Genomic DNA, 20,036 nt, shown 5'->3' with positions numbered 1-20,036 from the left:
GAAATTTGTGGAAAGGTGTCAAACTAGTTGAAGGCTAGTGATAATTTGTAAATCCACTTTATGTCAACAAAAGACAATAGCCAGTAACCGTAAATTTGCACATTGGGTGGAGCACAATATATAATGCAGTTGGGAACTGCACAGTCAAAGTGGTGCACGACTTAATGCTGTGCCACTTCAAAAGTATATTTTTTACTACTTATCAGACTGACAATAGTGTAAACTGTGTAAATATATCAAAAATTAAGTGTAGTTATTTTTTTTTTAATTTTTAAATCTCAAGATGTGGCTGAGGTTGCACTGCATCGTTGTGTTCATCGGGAATATACTGAGACTGAAAAGGGTGGCAGTGAAGTTAGCAAGATAGAATATTCTTTTGAGTTTTTGGATGACTTCATGACTCCTGTGCCGACAATGTCAATGTATCTTAATATGCTTCCATGGAGGAAAACCAACCAAGCTAACAAGTTTGAGGATACCATGGATAGGGATTCTGCACGTGATGTACCGCTCAAACCTATTCCAACTGTTCAGGGTCCTCCTTATATAGCTGTCTCCTCTCCAGTAGATTCATTTGAAAATCCTATAAATGGTTGTGAAGGTGAGGAGAGCTGGTTGCAGGAGAAGTTTGATCCACAAAATCATCCTTTTGAGTTGATGGTATGTGGCTATATGTGTTAGTGGCAGTATGTTCCCCCAACAGTCTTCCCGATACTTATTGGACTCCAACATTTAAAAACACTTTTTAAATGAAAGAGTTTTTAAAATTATGTTTATCTAGTTTTTCTTTAAGGACTCTGAATAGTAACATCATACATTTAGCTTCTCTATAAAGGACAGTTACTGAGATCCCTATGGATCTCTATTATTACCTCTGTGTAACAGTAGATTTCATGTAAATCAACTGGTTTTAAAGTGTCTATTGTCAATGATGTATCGTATCTCACAGTACAGTACTACTGTTTAGTAAGGTTCCCCCCTAAAATGAAAGGTGCCGCCCAAAATTAAAGGTGGACCAATTCCGATACCAGTATCGGTATCGATGCCAATACCAGTGGTATTGCTATTGGATTGGTATCGGTAATACAAGGTACAGATACCACCAGTAGACACTCACCACTTTATTAAACCATCTCTAGCTAAGTTTCCAGTAGCTAATAACTTAGTTGAGCTAATCAGTAACTTAGTTGAGCTAACAAAGTAGCGAAACAAAACCTTTGTTACTCTTTTCCAAGTATTGCTGCAATTCTCCATGTGTATTCTAATATATTAGAGCGTGTGAATCCTTTGTAATTAAATGGCAGTGCAGTTGTTCCTCTTTAGGACTACTTGGCTTGCTTTTTCATGAAAAGGTTTGGTTGCAAAAGCTGTAACAAACATTGTACAATTTTTGGCTGCCCACACAATTAATTGCCTAATCAATGAGCTTACAAGAAAGCTACCTCAAATCAAGAAATCAGTAATCCACCATGATGTTTATCATGTTTAGCTGTTATACAATGAATATTTTAAAACTTGATTAACTGACATCAATCAATTGCTGTGACATTTTAATAGCTAGCTATGTATCACAACAGTGAAATTTCTGTAATAAACTTGTCTATGCTTCAATGCTTAGTATTGGTATCGGAATCAGTATTGGCAGATAATTTCAGCACAAATACTCGTATCAGAAGTATCTGTAAAAAGTGGTATCGGTCCATCTCTACCCGAAATGCTGCCATTAAAAACCATCATAGAAACATAATATGCAATGAAAATCACTTTTAACCCTTAAACGCGCACGCAGGTTTTGAGAAATGCGTGTTTACCAAAATTGGTTTTATATTGAAAGTGGTGAGAGTTTGCTAAACTGAATGGGGTAAGAGTTACCATTTTCCCAAGTGGTAACAGTGAATGGGGTAAGAGTTAGCATTACCCCAAGTGGTTTATCTGGTAGGCGTGGCAAGCATAATAATAATAATAATAATAAAATTAAAAAATTAAAAATTAGCTAATCTCGATTGCGTAATTGTTACACACTGTTGATTTTTTCGCTGTATCTTCCTGGTTTTTAGCTCGATTTCTTTCAAACCACAAAAGGTTTGAGGTTCAATAGTTAACCTATTCACCCACCGATTTTCAGCTTCTTCCCATACGCGGTTTACCCTGTAGGCGTGACAACATATTGGTGTTATTTTTCGTGCATAATCGCTCATAACTCTTTGCCTATTTATGGTATTCCAGCCAAAGTTGGTACCGAGATGCGCCTTTATACCCCCCTTCTGTGTGCCAAATTTCAAGGCAATCGGATAACGCGTTCGCGTTTTATAGCAGTTTTTGTAAGTGTGCGAAAAGAGGAAGAAAAATAAGAAGAAAAAAAAAACGAAGAAACTAAGCCAATTTTTGAAGTCGCATATCTCAGGAATGCCTAAAGCGATTTCGCTCAAATTTGGAATGTGGAGTGCTGAAGGTGGAGGGAATCTACACAGCAAAATTTGTCTTGTTTCATCAAGGCAGCACAGAGCTACGGAGGTGCGAAAATTGCGTTTTCTTTCTTCCTGTCAATATACTCACGGGGTTGCGCGCCGGCTTCTTGGGCCGCACGACACACTACCGTGTGTCTTGATATTTGGACTGCAGTAATTGGAGAGATCTTGTTTTGTGAACAGGAATTTGGGAACGAAGAAGATCGTTTTGCAGTAGCAGTAATGGCACACGACAATATAGTTGGGCATGTTCCCCGAACAATTTCACGTATTTGTTGGTACTTTATCCAGCATGGAGGAAGCATACTGTGTGAGGTTACTGGGAATCGCCAGTATTTAAGAGACCTTCGTCAAGGTGGATTAGACATTCCTTGTATGTATCATTTCACCCACACTCGTCAAACAATAATAAACCAGCTATTTCGAGAGCTCTCTTCACACACCACATAAGTATAGCATTAATATTAAAAACTTGACACGTAATAATATTGTACTATAATGATAGAGTAATAGCTATTTGTGGTTACTATGTGTCAGTTATATATACATCTCACTGTAATACTGAAAGTTATTCTGAATACTCACTAGAGCTGATACTCACTAGAGTTGCTACTTGTTTCAGAATCTGACTCAAACTCTGGATCAGAGCTTTGAGACACATCATCACTACTTGCCTCAGCTTCTTTGTCGGAGCTACTTGTCTCAGCTTCTTCATTGGAACTACTTGTCTCAGCTTCTTCATCTGTCTTGGTTTCTTCATCGGAGCTACTTGTTTCATTTTGACCACCTTCTGGATCACTTGACTCAAATGGATCCCTGTCTGATGTCTCAGTACTACTTGAATACGTAACAGATAGTGTAGGAAGCTCCTTGGCACATCGTATAATGTGGTTCTGTGAACCATCCAATGCATTAGATACTCCACATACCAAGAATGATTTCTTGATCATTACTGGATTTCCACCTATGTGCTGGTTAGCTGCAACAACCCAGTTAACAACTTGCTGCTTAGATGGTGGTTGAAGACGTTCCCCATTTTCCAAATGAGATACACTTTCCTGCATGTATGACATCCAAGAAGCACGGAAATTGTTTTTATAAGGTTTATTGATACATACATCCAAGGGCTGTATTTTGCTGGTGCAACCACCCGGGATGACTGCAGTGATTATGTTACTCTTTCGCAGCATGGACTCCAGTTCGTCAGTCAAATGACCTTTGAATGTATCCCAAACCAACAATGCCTGCTGCTTTTTGGTATGTTGAACCACAACATTTTGCAGCCAAACTTTTGTTAATGTAGCATCATTCCATCCCTTTGACTGGACTTTTACCACTACCCCTCTAGGAATCTTCAATTTTTTAAGCTCTCTCTTTCCTTTGAATATTATTATTGGAGGTAGCATCACACCAGCTGCTTTGCAAGCTAAAACAGCTGTAAACCGACGTTTCTCTGTTCCAGTTGATCTAACACGAACCTCTTTCTTCCCTTTTCTTTCAATGGTTCGAGAACCAGGCATATCAAAGTATACAGGTGTTTCATCCATGTTGATGATTAAATTATCCTCAAACTTATGAACTCTACGAAGTTGTTTTACTTTTTTTTTAAAACGTTCCAATTGAATTTCAAGATCTTTGGGTAGCTTCTGCTGAATGCTAGTTTTGCACCTATTAAAATATACATTATAGCTCATACAAAACAGTGCTATAGCACTTACCTATTGGACAGAGAATGACGTTTCATAAACCTACTTACCCAGCCTGATGAAGTTTTGAAGGATGGGTTTGTTGGACAAATTGTTTTTTTGGCCATCAACCGAATATCTTGTCTGGTAACTGGTAAGTGAAGATCTCTTTGCTTTACAACCCAAGACAGCACCTCATCATCCAGCTCAAAAGGATAACTCACTGGTCGACCAGATCCACTCTTTAAGTGCTCCCCTTCTTAGCAAGTTTTTTAAACTTTTCCTTAGGGACTTTATCAATGTCTTTCCAGTAGTAGATTGTTGAGCGAGGGACACCATAACGCTTGCTGGCCTCTGCCTCTGTGTTAAGCCGTGCATATTCCACTACCTTTAGCTTCTGTGCATAGCTGTATGACTTGTACATTCCAGCTTTCTTTGTCTTAGGCTCTTTTCCTACTCCTCGATCTTTCACTACCATCGTCATTTCACTCTCTAAGGTACGCTTATGACTAGGCCTTCCAACAGGTCGTTTAAGACGAGCTGGGCGACAATGAATACTAGTAGGGTTGTACTGCTTCAGAAACGCTGGGTATTCCTTAGTGGTAGTGAACTGACGTAGCGGAAAATAATCAGTTATCTTACTGTTGCTCACTACATCCTCACTGCTCGCCCCACTGTTTGCTGTTAGGCTGGTTTCCTGGTTGGATTTACGTGGAAATGTAACTGACACCAATTCAATGGCAGAATCATTTGTACCGTCTTGACAGTTACTTATATAACTGCCATCGCCAGAATAATCACTGTACTCTACCTCAGTGGCTATCTCAACATCATTTTCAGACTTGTTGTCAAAGCTGGGTCGATCTCTCGGTCGATCTTCAACAGTAGCATTGAGACAAAATGTCCCATAAACAATATTGTTTAAAACAGTATCACTGTCGTACAGTTCATCATATGACTCCGTGAGACCCGCTGCCATGACATTCCAGCTGCCGAAAAATTAGCACACTTTTAATTAAAAACTCTGGTTTACTCGCCGAAATTTAGAGCATATTGCATTGAATACATGGAGAGTGCCGAATATTTAGAGATGCCGAAATTTTAGGGAATCTACGGTAGTGCAATTAAAATGAAGTGGAATTCCAGCAATAAAACGTAGTGAAGCAAGATACATGAATGATGGTAACTATTGCAACATATGGCATGTGTTAATTTGGCATTGAGAAGATGGTAGTAACATGCCAAAGTAGGTATTTTCCCACATATCTACCTTAGAGTCTGGTTGTTAAGCGCACGTATATACTAAGCGCATATTACCTGTTAAGTGCATACCCATTATTTGTACTAGGTAAGCGCATGTGGATGAACATGAAGCTTCAACATGATACAAAGCTATACAAGAGAAGTAATGCTAGAGTGTATAGCGTGAAATTTCACAAAGTACAAAGCCAAAATACGTGCCTTTACTATCTATATTACCAAGTGAAGTGGTCTTTTGTAGTATGCTCTACACTAAGGATTCAGTACACAAAAACTGGACTATATTGGTACACATAATGACTGCAATCTACACAACCCCAATCTATAACAATCACAACAAGGTTTATTTATTAGGCACATGCGCTTAACAACTACATATATGTTAATCACAATAATTATTTTTTGCAAACTTCTATTAGGTGTATGCACCTAACAACCAGACTCTACAGTAGTGTTGTAACAGCTATAATCATTCATATCATAAACCACAATAGTGAGTGTATTAGTTTATAAGCCGAGTCACAATATGGCTTTGTGGGTTTACTTGATGTAACCACAATTTATTCCTTGTTTTGTGGGTTTTTTTTTTCAGAAATCTCTATTTTTTTTATTTTAAAATATATCTAGTTTGTGTTTGTTTTGCCTTGAGAATTTGAGATCCATCAGAGTAAAAGATTGCATTTGACCAGATAATAACTGCGGCAACTATATCCTATATCAAGGAAAACCATGCAGCTACTATGCGAAGGCAGCTACTATGGGCTTTTGTGACAGTAGATTATGTCATTTATAATGATTGACCTTAGGCTGGGACAAATATTGAAATTTACCTTCGATTGTTTGCTAATAAAATGTTCAAACCTTGGAAGCTTCGGTGTTAGCTTTTAATTTACATGTTTTCATGTAACACTTCCACACCTCAGATCAAAGGAGCCGCCCGGGCTACATTTCGTATGTAGCCCAGCTAGCCAGGTTACATATGAAATGTAGACCGGGCTACAACTGGGCAGTGATTATATAGACGTTGATGCCGAAATCGATTGTGGGGATCAATTAACACTCACGTGATTAGGATACACAGCTTGGATTTCGCTATGAAAACCACTCAGACATTGAGCATTTTGTTATCCTCACCATCCTACGAGTTGAAAAACGTTGGGCAAAGGTGAAAACTAGTACAATAGCTTTATCGATTGTTTCCGCACATTTTCGAATATGGACACGCCCCCATCACAAAGCTACGACTCTGCAGGGAGTAACCACTCTGCAAGCAAGTTTACCTGTCTAGGCCTTTAGTGAACTGCGTAGTTTTTCCATAAACAATTCAATAGCATTGATTAAACATTAAACTCGCGTAACGGAAATTCTTCGTGATATCTCTAGGATATGTCCATTTATCATTATCATAACCGAACGTAACCAGAACGTACTAGCTGCTGACCCATAATCAAAAATTTTATATATAATACATCCAGTGGCTGCAGTCGTATTGGTTTGGGTGATTGATCGCCCTGTACAGGCTATCAGCATGATAAATGTTACATATTAGCTGTAACACGGGCATTTGGGCTTTGCCTGATATGTATGCCCTCTGCCATCACGCCTGTGGCCCTCGGGCAGTCGGGCATACATATCAGGCAAAGCCCCATGCCCATGTTACAACTATTACTTGTATTATGCACATCCTTCTTAAGTTTATCTTTCTAATCCTATTTGATAAGTTTAGAAAGTGCATAGCAGCAGTACTGGATGACGCGATCAATCAATTGTAAATGGACATGTCTGCTATACTGCTATCATGCATAGGTAAACACCAACAAATGGCTAAAAGGACATTTTCCATGTCATTACCTGTTACTTTATAAGGTGTTTTAAAGCTACAACTACGGTAGCAAGCTAAACTGTGATGTTTCAAAAGTGGATGTGGCACATGAAGATCAATCGTGAAGAGATGAACATCGATTGCACAAGATGAATAAGCAGCTGCAATAAAGATGACATTTATTTGTAATTTTTTCATAGATTATGAGTGCATTACAAAGCTTCGAAGGATACTTTTATGATTCAAAGTTTGCTTACTTAACCTTCAAACCCACGGAACATTCAAAGCTTCATCCCAGTCCTAATTGACCTTGTTTAAACACTATTATTCATTTTAGCTTCTCTTTAAAACACTGTTTCCTGGCTTAATTAAAACAATTCCTTGTGCTTCAAATGTATGCATCAGTATATTTTTAGACACAAGCCATGGTTCTTATCCAAGAGTGGCTCTTATGACGGTAATTCTAGGCTGTGGATATCTGGGTAGGGCTGGGATAAAGCTTCGAATATTTTGTGGGTTTGGAGGTTAACAAATTTAAAAACTATCCTTTGAAGCTTCGTAATGCACTCATAGCCTACAAAAGAATTACAAATAAACGTTGTTATCTTTGTTGCAGCTGTTTATTCATCTTGCGTGATCAATGTTCGTCTCTTCGCAATCAATATTCGTGTGCCACACCCACTTTTTACCATCACAGTTCAGCTTGCTAGTAGCCTTAAAACACCCTACAAAGTGATAGGTAATGCATGAAAAACATTATTTTAGTCATTAGTTGGTGTTTGCCTATGCATGATTGCAGTATATCAGACACGCCCATTTGCAATTGATTTATTGCGTCATTCAGTACCACTGCTATGCATTTTCCAAACGCTTACATACTTATTAAATAGGATTGGAAAGATAAAACTTAAAAAGGATGTGCCTAAATATACAAGAAAACCTGTAACTTGAAAGCTAGCACTGAAGCTTCAAATGTTCGAACTTTTTATTAGTGATTGTTTGAAGGTAAATTTCACTATTTGTATATCTGGGGGTGGCTAATGGACGATATCCGCAATGATGTTTTCTGACGTCACAAAACAAAATGGCCATGCTAGTGTGGGGACTTTGTACAGGAAGGTATTGGGCGAGATGGTGTTTCCCTATGATAGCGTTTATAAATTCGAAAAAGGGCGAAGGTGAGGCATATAGTACATAATGCAATACGAATAAGCCTGGTTGTGTCCGAATTTAAAATTTTCGGTCTGCTTTCCTTGTTGGAGCGCGTTCTGCATTGTCACGGTACGTGTACTACTTCTTACCTTTATTATCTCGTGGTTCCAAGTGTAGAAAACTACAGACAACATTCACTTGGAATACTGCGTACTAAAGTCTCCAAAGCCCCCACACTAACACGGCCATTTTATCAATTATGACATCAAATTTCGTCATTGCGGATATCGTCCATATACAAGCCACAGCTATTAATCGGTCAAATACATATCAGATTGTTATTACATATTTTTCTATAATCTATCATACAGTACAATAGTACAGTATAGTAGGGACAATGAAAGTGTGGGCATGGCCTATGATAAAATATCACCCAAAAACCTGCCTCGATTTTTCCTCACAACGTCATGACATTATTGGTTGAGTAAAATCAAGCCCAAAAGTGCCTTCAGTTCAACCCAAAACGTTTTTGTTAAGTTGCTACAGAATTTAATTTTTTTTCTTAGAATTTTCTACTGCCTGCCTAATGCGTTCAGTCAAGCATAGCAGAAAACTGGGTAGAGCTACAGCCCTACTTCTTTCATAGAAATGTTTCAAATTCACTTAAAAAGAAACCTTTGGTATATTGATAAGCATACAATACGTCTGCTATTGTGTTACCTTTTATCCTTCTGTACCAGTGAAGGTTCTTCATTGATAGTAGGGCTTCCATCCATGGACGTGGCAACATTATGCAATATAGTATTATGTAACGTATACACACGTGGACATGTGTTGTAGACGTTGCAGTGCTGAGTGAGCTGTCCTATATCATCAGAGTCTGAGACGAGTGTTTTTTAGCAAAGTTAACTACTTGCATTTCTGAACGTTTGCTGTGACCAAGGCACTGTTCACTACATACAGGTGCGCCGGGATCCAGAGTTCTAAAAGGGGAGTTCCACTCTTATTGGTAGACTCCCCAGCAATGTTTCACTGTTAAATCGTACCAGTTAGGCCTTCAGAAATGCAACCGAAGCCTTTAATAGTTACTGTAATAGCTTTAGAAGATAAGACAATAATTATTTTTAGAGGCGTGTATCACAGAAAGCAGTTTCAAGTGGTATTATTGCTGTAAACAAAGGTAGAAGTAAGTGTTTTGTCATATAAAATCTTGTAATGAGTGTTTCTTTGACTGATAAACTGATTTTAGTTTTATTGAGGAGAAAATTTGTCAGCAGTTAAGACTCGTTCCATGGAACCCTTTGAGCCCCCTGCACTAGCTGCTTCTCTCGTTCACTTCATCATCATCCAGACTGGTAGCATGCTTTCCTTCATGACTTTCTTTGTGTTTCTTATGATGTGTCATACAAACCTATAGCTAAGTGCTACAATTACCATGTAAACAAAGTAAGATAACTTGATGAACTTCTATAGTATGTTCACGTTGAGCTGAACCCTCAAAAACATTTAATAACTCATGGATGCAATTACACATGATCTTGAAATTTGGCTCATTTGTAGTACTGCTTGACCCGCTAAAAATGTTTCAAAATCTTTTTGTTCAAATGTTTGACATAATATTTACGGCCAATCAAAATTTTCACAATACATTTCCTATGGGAAAGCCGTATAAGTACAGTGTCCATTACAGCCCTTTCTCGAACTTGTAATGAAGCCAAACCGTACCTGTCTGTTGTTGACACCTTTGCTGTTACCAATAATCATCTGGTTGGCTGAAATGTTAACTCCGTTGAGAAAAAACCCACTTTTAATTTTTAGCTGTTTTTCAGGATTCAGCTCAACGTGGACATACTATAAGCGATTACAGTTTAGCAATAATAATTATTTGGTGTGTTATACATTTGTGACCGGATCTGCAAGAATCCCATATGTTAGAGCAAGCCTAATTTTACAGTAGAATGCAATAAACACAATGGGTGAAATATTTACAAAATCGGATCCATAAATTGTTTAGCACTTGTTTCACAGTGAAAGGAGGTGATAACGGCAAATACCTTGGTACCATCGTGATCCCCAAAGCAAGAGGAGTTTGGAAATCTTTGTTTCGTGTCAGTGTTCCCAAAGAGATGGAAGATATGAGCGTTAGTCTGCCTCGCATTGGACAGGCGGTTTCAGCTTGTTTCAGTACTTTTTATCGTGGTACTACATTGTCCCTACTCTAGTTTAAAATTCCTAATTTTACTTATACTTGCTTATATGGATGAGTGTTAAAAACCCATTTTCAAAAATCTAGTTAGATTACTATACAGTGTGTTTAGTGATCATGAATTTGCAGAAAAAGTTCACAAAGGAGCTGTATATAGAACTATCCATTTAGCAATGTTGGTGTTCACTATTGACCAGATTTGATGCCATCAGTTTCCTTCAATCTTTCTGAAGCTATGAATTGTTAAAGTTGGTAAATTGAATGTGTACGTGCGAAGACCCCTTTTCACAAAACCGGCCACAATATTACACTATTATAGTTAATGACAGCACTATATATGGGTATATGTAAGTAGTCAGCAATCTTTGCCAATTAGCTAAATGTACCATATGTTAGTGCATTTTACAAATTCCATTTTATTACATTTTCTTTATCTAGATGACCTAAGGAATGGTCAACCAAAGTTTCAGCTCTAGAAGCCTTGAACTTTCAAAGATACAGCACTACAAAGTGTCAATAACAGGAAAATCAATTTGTACAGTGACAATACAGAAAATAAGCTACAGGCACTTAATTAGACGGTCATAACTTACAAATGCAGTTCTCTACCAAGATGAAACTTACACCATTGGATTTTCCGTGAACAGGCGAATCCATTGCTTGGTAAATTTTGCCTTCCACTCCCTTCCTACAATTAGGGTGAAGGCAAAAAACGTGAGAAAAAAATGATAGTGATTGGAGTAGTATGTAATGTCCAATTGCTATATACTAGTTAAAGCACTGCCGCACGTACAATATGGAAATAAAAACATGAGGGTGTGGGCAAGTGATTAATATAGCACAAGGCGAAGCCGAGTGCCATATTAGGCTTGAGACCATGCCCAAGTGCTTTTATTTTCATATTGTACAAGTGTAGCGGTGCTTTAACTGGTTTAGAGTGCTTTCTTGTCATCTTGCTTGGAGTGTTCGTTTCGTGAATTCGAACCACGTCGGTTTTCAGCCATCAGACAATCGGTAAGTGTCTATGTATGTAGTACATTTGTGGTAGTAATACAAGCAAATAGTATCTTTTTGGCTACTTTTGGCGATTAGAAATGTTACGCATGTGATCTTGTTTTTCGTATTTATTTTCCAATCAATGCATAACTGTTCTTTATTTTCCACAACTGTCATATATTACACATTCCTAATAATGACCGGCTGTTGGCATATATACTACAGGCATGCATGAGTGCATATGGCTTCCCACAAACAATATTTAGCATTTACAAATGAATCATTTCACAGACCGTCAGATCAACATGGCAGCATAGTGCTGTGTTTGTACAAAGATAAGTTGTTGGAACAGAGTCTTTTACTGTCCTTTGTAGCCAACTTCACACCTAGTACAGCTTCCCAAGGCTTGAATAGCTGGCACATCATGATAACCCACCCACACACACTAATTACAGCAGGAAAAACCATCTAGGAGCTAACCTTAGAGTACAGATTAAGCTTCCTGGCTTTTTCAAGCAGGAAAATTTAACTCTGAGTGTTGACTTTTATGGCTTTCCGTATGGTCATGGCATCTCAGCAAGAAAAAAAGCCCCTGGAGTTTGAACAGTTCCTGTTTGAAAATGAAGTGGAAAATAACGCACAGACATGTATATTTGTCCAGTTGACAAACCTTGCTACCTTTTATTCTGAGATTGTGCTTCTAAAATTAGTTATACGAAATACTACTATTATAATTCATAAATGGCTCAGACCACGGAGTGGTTGCCAGCTATTTGGAATTATATGAAGAAGGTGAAGTTGAACATATCAACGGTGTTTGGCCAGTTCTCTCAGATAAACAGCTATTCGCAGTAAGAAAAATATCCTCCGGATAAAAGGAAACAAAACCCACAATCGAACCACCCACTTCGGCCTTTGATTAGCTGTAATTGTTCCCTCCGGGAAGGGTGAGTGGGACCGTTGATACGTTCAACTTCACCTTCTTCATATAATTCCAAATAGCTGGCAACCACTCCGTGGTCTGAGCCATTTATGAATTATAATTCAGAAGGCTCAGTCTCACATATCAACAGTGTTGTTTGAAGCTGGTTGATTGAGCACCGCTCTGCCAAATGAAGGGTTATCCAATGGTTTATAGTAAAATCTTTGAAAGGTGGTTTCAGAACTCCAACCTGCAGTCTTGAGGATGTCTGAGGTTGAAATCCCTGCTGACGCAGCTGCAGATGAAGAAGCTCCTCTGACCGAGTGAGCACCAAAAATTGAAGTATCTATGCCTGAAGCTTCCAGTAACGACTTCAGCCATCTAGCCACAGTACTTGAGGACACCGCCTTATGTGGCTTAATAATCGCTATCAGCAGGTTAGTTTCCCTTCCCCGAAGAGGTTGTGTCCTGCTCTCGTATTCCTTTAAGGTTGATACTGGACACACTTTATTTACTTCTGGAAGAGAGGGGAAGAAAAATTAGAAATCTGAGATGTGGACCTTGACTGCTTGGCTAAGGTATTTGGGCAAAAACAAATCCCGTCTGGTTTATACACCCGTTTAGATATGTCCAATTTTGATAGATCGGCCAATCTAGATGGACGAGACAATTCAAGTAACATTGTCACTTTCCATGTCAAGTGCTTCAGAGACAGCATCTGGTTGTCACCTAGTGAATCAAGATAGTTTAGTACCTTCTGAACATCCCAGGTTTGTGTGTAACGAGGTAATGGAGGTCTGGATTGGAAAACTCCCTTTACAAGTCTGCAGATTAGGGGGTGTTGGCCAACTGTGTAACCATCCATGACCTGAGGAAATTGCAGATCGATAGGCATTTATGGAGCTGTATTTATACCCTTCCTTGTAAAGGTATGCCAAGAAGTTGGCCACCTGAGCTATAGGACCAGAAAAGGGATCTGAACTCCGTTCAGAACACCAGCGGTGCCATTTGGTGAAAAGTGAGTCATAGGACTTGTTAGTTTTAGTCCTCCAGGAACTAAGCATGAGGTCTGTAGCTTCCTCTGAAAGCTGCTGACTTCTGTATCTCTCCCTGAGATGTGCCATACGGCTAGTTGTGGGAGCATCAGTGAGCTGTCTCTGTTGACCATTATTTCCGTTCCTGATATTATCAGTCTGGGGTAATCCACCAACATGTGTAGTAGTGTGGGGTACCATGGTTGGGATCTCCACACTGGTGCTACCAACACCAGGTTGGCTTGTTGAGACTGTACTTGGGCAAGTGTTCTGCCCACCAGATTCCAAGGTGGATTGGCATATCCCTTGATGTGGGTCCATACTTGGAGAAATGCATCTGTTGTTTCTACAGACGGATCTGGCCGCCAGCTGAAGTAGCGACGGCACTGAGCAGACAGGCGGGTTGCAGGAAGTGGGCCAAATGTTTGCTGTATTTTGTGGAACAGCTGAGGGGACAGCTTCCAGTCTGTCCTGTCTGTCTGTGACCGTGATTCTGCATCCGCAATGGTGTTCTGGGACCCGGGGAGGTGTTGGGCTGTGATGTGTATGTTCCTCTCCAGGCACCACATCCACAGGTTCTTCGTCAGACCGACCAAGTCTCTTGAAACTGTCCCCCCCAGATGGTTGATATATGCTACTGCTGTGGTGTTGTCGATCCTCAGCAGGATGTTCAATTTGGATTTGCAGTTTGCAAATGACTGAACTGCTAGTGTGGCTGCCAGCAATTCCAAACAGTTGATGTGGAGGGTTGCCTCCTTCTGTGACCACGCTCCCCTTGTGGTTTGGGTGCCACAACAGGCTCCCCATCCCTGCAGTGATGCGTCTGAGTCGATGATCATATCTGTCTCTCTCTTGAAGAGGGTCTTCCCATTCCACCTGGACATCTCCGTGTCCCACCATTTCAGCTCTTCCAAACTGGCTGGTGTTAAGGTTACTAATCCGTCGTAGTTTTGGGCATGCCTCTCCAGAGTGTTGGAGAGTGCCATCTGTAGATTTCTGTAGAAGAGAGGTGCAGGGGGAATTACACATGCTGTTGAGTTCATTTTCCCTAGTAGACGTGCTAGTGTACGGGCTGAGGTTGACTCTGCCATCCTCGTTATCCTTCGAGACTCCGCTCGAATCTGTTTTGTTTTGGGTGGGGGGAGTTGTAGCTCCATGTCGATGGAGTTTACTGAGAGCCCCCAAGAATTCTATGTTCTGGGTTGGAGTTAGCATGGACTTTTCTGTGTTGATGGTGAACCCTAGACATTCCAGTAGGTAGGCCAGAGCTTGAACATGTTCCAGAGCTTGGGCTGCTGAGTCTGATATCAGTAGGATGTCGTCTATGTAGGCAATCAACCGGACCCCTCTCTGTCGTAGTATAGCCAATGCTGGTTTCAGGGTTTTGTGAACACCCATGGGGCTGAGGATAGGCCGAACGGGAGGCAGGTGAACCGGAAGGTTTTCCCCTGAAGCTGAAATTGTAGGTACTTTTGGTGTGCATGGTGTATGGGAACTGCGAAGTACGCATCCTTCAGATCGACTTTTGTTAGCCAGTCCCCCTGCCCTAGCAGATCCTTTAGGGTTTGAATGCCCTCCATCTTGAAGTGCTCTGGGTGAACAAAGCTGTTTGTGAACAAAGCTGTTTAGTGCCTTGAGGTTGATGACAGGTCTCTGTCCGCCATCTTTTTTGGGGACCAGGAAAATGTTGGAGTAGAAGTCCCTCTCCGAGGGGCACTCCACAGGTTGTATTGCCTGTTTCTGGAGAATTTTGGTTACTTCCTCCTGTATTAGTATAACCTGCTCCGAGGTGTAGTGTGGAGGAGTTGGTTGTGATTCTTGTTGTGGCATCGCCACAAAGTCTATTTGGTATCCCCGTACCGTATTCAGTACCCATTGGCTGTGTTATGGCAGACCAGTTGGTCAGATAGTACGCTAGTCTGCCTGCCCATGGTAGGTCTGGCTGACAAAGCTGTTCTACCCCAAGACATGCAATCTGATTCACTAGGGTACTTTTCCAATTCATCATGACACTTTTTAAAATGGTGTGTGCATGAGTCACTTTTTCCAAGTGTTCTTCTGGAATGGTTTTTGGCCTGACCATCCTTTCTGGGCTCCTCCTCCTCGGGTCTGTTTCCGACTGTAACCCCCCCCCCCCCCCCCCCCCCCCCCCCCGGCTGTTGGGGGGGCCTGTTCGAAAAAACTGCTTCGGAGTGCTGAGGGCGGACCTCATTGCTTTCACCTGGTCCACTAGTTGTTTAGATTTTTGGGCGAACTCCGGCCCAAACAGGGAGGGTGAAACTTCTCCGAAGTTAGTCCTCTTCAACTAGTGGGAGCAGTGTCTTGTTTATTTGTGTGACGATCTTTGTTCGCCGAAGGTGACTAATTCGGGCACTAGCATTGCCAAGTAGCTTGACTGCATCAACTGTTGCATTGACTATTTGCCCTGGGATGTCCTCCTCCGACTCTAAAATGGCACTCAGTGGGGCAAGGGCGTTTAGCACATGAGACTGTATGGTGGCCAGCTCCTTGTCTGTGGTCTTGGTGGATGATTGGACTTCAGCTTTGAGGTAGCTGTCTAGTTGGGGAGTCCGGGATGCAGCCACCTTGGGAAGGGAGTAGGCATTCTTTATCTTGAGACGGTCTGTATACTCTAGCCTGGCAGTACAGGCTTTTGTGATGACCCCTCCTGTCTCCTCAGACACTGTCGCTACGCTGGTGGGGGGGGGGGGGGGGGGGCTTGGCGTCTCTCTGGTTCCGGTAGCTCAGTATCCGAGTTGTACTCCCATTCAACGACCTCATTGTACTGAGGCGTGTTTGGAATGTCCTCCCAATGTCGAGTCCTCGTCGGCGGTTCGTCCTCACGAGTGGGGCTCCTCGAGCCCTCTCTGTTATGGCAGTGACGTGGTCCTCTACGAGGTGGCGACGCCGACCTACTCCGAGATCGTTCGCGCAAGGAAGTGGGAATCTCTCTCCGAGAGTGTGAACCTTCCCTGTGGCCAGAACTGCTCCGAGATCCGGACCTTGAAGACGAGTGGCGTCTGCGGTGCCGACGAGAATGCTGCCTTCTATGTTTCTTCCGCTTCCCCGAGCGACGTTTCAGATCATCCAGATCATTTTGTAAACCGTCGAACTTATCTGAAAGGTTCTTGACGAGGGATTCGAGTTCAGACATAACCGTTCGAAAATCACTGCGAACACGTGTTTCAGCTAAGAAAAAGGCCGAAGTGGGTGGTTCGATTGTGGGTTTTGTTTCCTTTTATCCAGAGGATATTTTTCTTACTGCGAATAGCTGTTTATCTGAGAGAACTGGCCAAACACCGTTGATATGTGAGACTGAGCCTTCTGAATTATAAATGATAAATAATATGAACAAAATGGTTTTGTGTACCATACCTTATTGTTTACTAGATTCTTTTTAGTGGACTTATACTCATAGCAAGGAGCCACCAGAGGGTCATTTTGAGTTAAAGGTTGCTTTTCAAGATGGTTTTGGGTGTGAGGATTTTTTGCAAAAATACATGGTTAATCCCTATTATGAACCCACTATCGTGTCAAATATTGTATAGTTTTTCTAATAACTTTTGCAGGTGAAGTACAAAAGGACTTCCCTCCTTTTGAGCCCTGTTGTTGAGGAGATGCGAACACGCAAGTGGAAGACATATGGTCTACCAGCTTTTGTGGCTAACATGATTGTCTACACTTTATTCCTTGTTATGTTCACAGCTCTCATATTAGTGGCACCGTTTCCTCAAGAGGACAAATGCAACGGTATGTACTGTATGTGTGCCATGTATAATAGCTCTTTAGCTTAAGTAGAGTGCTAATGTATATGCTTCAATGTCAGAGAAATCAGTGTGTGTGACTGTGTTGTATAGCCACAAAATAAGGTGTATTATGGTGAAAGCCATGGCCAGTCACTTCAATGATTTTTGCTAAGGGAGCATTCATTCATGTACACTTTTGGTCAACTAGTATTAGTCTCCAATTGCTGGTGGTCTCAGAAGTTAAAAGAGTTACATATGCTAGTATCAGTGGCGGATCTAGAAATTTCAGAGGGGCTTTCAGGTTGAGGAAGTTTCTCAATAATAACTGTCAGGGGTGGATCCAGACTTTTTGAAATTCCACGCCTAGCTTTAAGTCAAAGACCAAAAAAAGGTCATTACCTGCTGTTTAACAACATAATGCTGATTTCAAAGGCAAAGGTATGAAGTTGGCCAGTAGAAAAAGTCCTAATATAATACACTATGTATAACAATGTTATCACCACATGATTGCAAATTGTCACCCACACGAATCGTTGGGGTGCATGCTACTTTCAGAGGGGATTTTAGCTGAAACCATTGCAACCCTCCTGTATCCGCCACTGAGTATGCTTGTATGGTTTCATAGTACTGACTGTTTTATAGTACCTGGTTGTTGGTCTTCATGGGGAGTTTGGAGTAACTGTGATTTGAAGGGTGATTGTGTCAATCTTAATGGAATGAGGTCCCGAACAAGAACTTGCACTAATGGAAATTTTGGAAAAGGATTTTGTGAGGGAAATAAGAAAGAAACAGAAGAATGCGCAGCTGATGATCCATGTAAGTTGTCATATGTTAACCGAATATATTAGATTGGTATATAGGGTTGGGAGTAATAATGTGTTATGTAATTATCAAGACATTCACTACTGCGTCATGTGACCACTTGAGGGAATAATTTTGATGTATTCATAACTTGATTATGCCCTTATGGAAACAAACAGTTTTGCTGTGAAATTCCCTTGTGGTGAGGCTACTTCCATATCAGCACCTTCAAAATTGTCCTAGCACTGGTACCTACTCATACAGTGCAGGATTTTCCCTGGTGGGTAGGATTGAGATACTCTAATAGAGCAGTCACCATTCAGTAACAAGTCACCCTGTAGAGCATTCAGTCGCCACATCCTTTTTTACAATTTGGCTGTTTTGGTATAGAGTAGCAGAGCTTATGATAAGAAATTTCTGTTGTCATACCACAACATCCTGACAAACCAGAATTGGCCAGCGAGTTGTAAGAATGTATACTCCTGACAAACCAGAATTGGCCGGCAAGTTGTAAGAATTTATATTATCTCCTATCAGCCAAATTACTGTTATTATATTGATATGTCAACAGACATGCCAGCTCAGCCTTTAGGCTCCCTCCTTGTGCTTTGATAGGACACTGTATCCAGCCAAATTGCAATATGGTCAGACATCTGACCAGATTTTGTCCAGTGTCTGGATGTTATCATAAGCTCTGGAATGGATGTGTAATAGCTAGATCAACATGTATCACCTGTAGTTTATTTACCGAGAATAGACGTAGCTGCATCTGGGATAAAACATACTGTATAGCTTACAAATACTGGTTATGCTATTGCAATTTTATATCTAATATGCAGCGAGTATCTAGCTCTCAATGTATGTATCATCATACAGTGCGGTAGTACTGTATATTAGGGATCATGGAGATTTGGGTTTTTCTAGCCAAAAAATTCACCCAAAAACCAGCTTCACAACTCCATCCTGGCACCTTGGCAGTATTGGTTAGGTATATCCAAGTCCAAAAGTACCTTCAGTATGATCCTAAAGGCTTCCAATAAATTGTTATAAATTTTTTTTTTTTAATTATTCAATGGAATTTGCTACTGACTAACTGCCTGCCTGCCTGCCTGCCTGCCTGCCTGCCTGCCTGCCTGCCTGCCTGCCTGCCTGCCTGCCTGCCTGCCTGCCTGCCTGCCTGCCTGCCTGCCTGCCTGCCTGCCTGCCTGCCTGCCTGCCTGCCTGCCTGCCTGCCTGCCTGCCTGCCTGCCTGCCTGCCTGCCTGCCTGCCTGCCTGCCTGCCTGCCTGCCTGCCTGCCTGCCTGCCTGCCTGCCTGCCTGCCTGCCTGCCTGACTCGATAACGGCTAAGGCTATGGGCTTGATATTTTCACTGTTCGATGTCACTTTGTGCCGAGACGTGCCATTTGGCATACCGAGTACGTACTATGCACGCATCATGGACTTACCTTTGTCCTCCTTTGTGTCCCATTTCTTTTTGCTGATGGCCCAAGGTGTCAATTCGCGATAGTGCAATGCATGGCTTTCCTACAGTACGTTTGTAAATGGGAATCATACGTATTTTCCATGGTGACTGGACTGATTGCAGAAACAATTCTAACACTGTTCTTTGCTTGTAATGCTGTGTAACGGGCTGAACATAGCTGAAAGCGAAGCGTAATGGCCGCTGCACTTTCGAGGCAGTAATTGATAGTTGGGGGTGCGCGAATCGTATTTTCGTGGTGACTGGATTGTTGCAGAGGCACTTCTTCTACTGTTTTTCATCTGTAGCACTGTGTAACGGGCCGAACATAGCTGAAAGCAAAGTGTAATGGCTACTGCACTTTCAAAGCAGTTTTTGATTGCTGGGATGTGCGCTCAGAGGAAAACATTAATTCTGGCGCCATCCTTTCTTTTGATGCAGTATCGATGCGTGGGTTCACCAGTCATAATAATGTTACAAAAAA

General features: G+C 41.2%; 1 protein-coding gene across 1 annotated transcript in view; it reads left to right on the top strand.

Moving 5' to 3' along the window:
- The window catches only part of LOC136249933 (transient receptor potential cation channel subfamily A member 1 homolog), a 57,191-nt gene that overhangs the window by 26,706 nt on the left and 10,449 nt on the right, over positions 1 to 20,036 (top strand). Inside the window, exons 12-14 of the mRNA XM_066042070.1 lie at positions 284 to 660; positions 17,115 to 17,295; positions 17,934 to 18,107. Coding sequence (XP_065898142.1) covers positions 284 to 660; positions 17,115 to 17,295; positions 17,934 to 18,107 — 732 coding nt within the window. The remainder of the gene's footprint in view (positions 1 to 283; positions 661 to 17,114; positions 17,296 to 17,933; positions 18,108 to 20,036) is intronic.

This window comes from Dysidea avara, chromosome 3 (genome assembly GCF_963678975.1).
Source record: "Dysidea avara chromosome 3, odDysAvar1.4, whole genome shotgun sequence".
Taxonomy (NCBI): Eukaryota; Metazoa; Porifera; class Demospongiae; order Dictyoceratida; family Dysideidae; genus Dysidea; species Dysidea avara.
The sequence above is the reverse complement of the archived record's forward strand: the minus strand, read 5'-3'. Positions and strand labels throughout refer to the sequence as shown.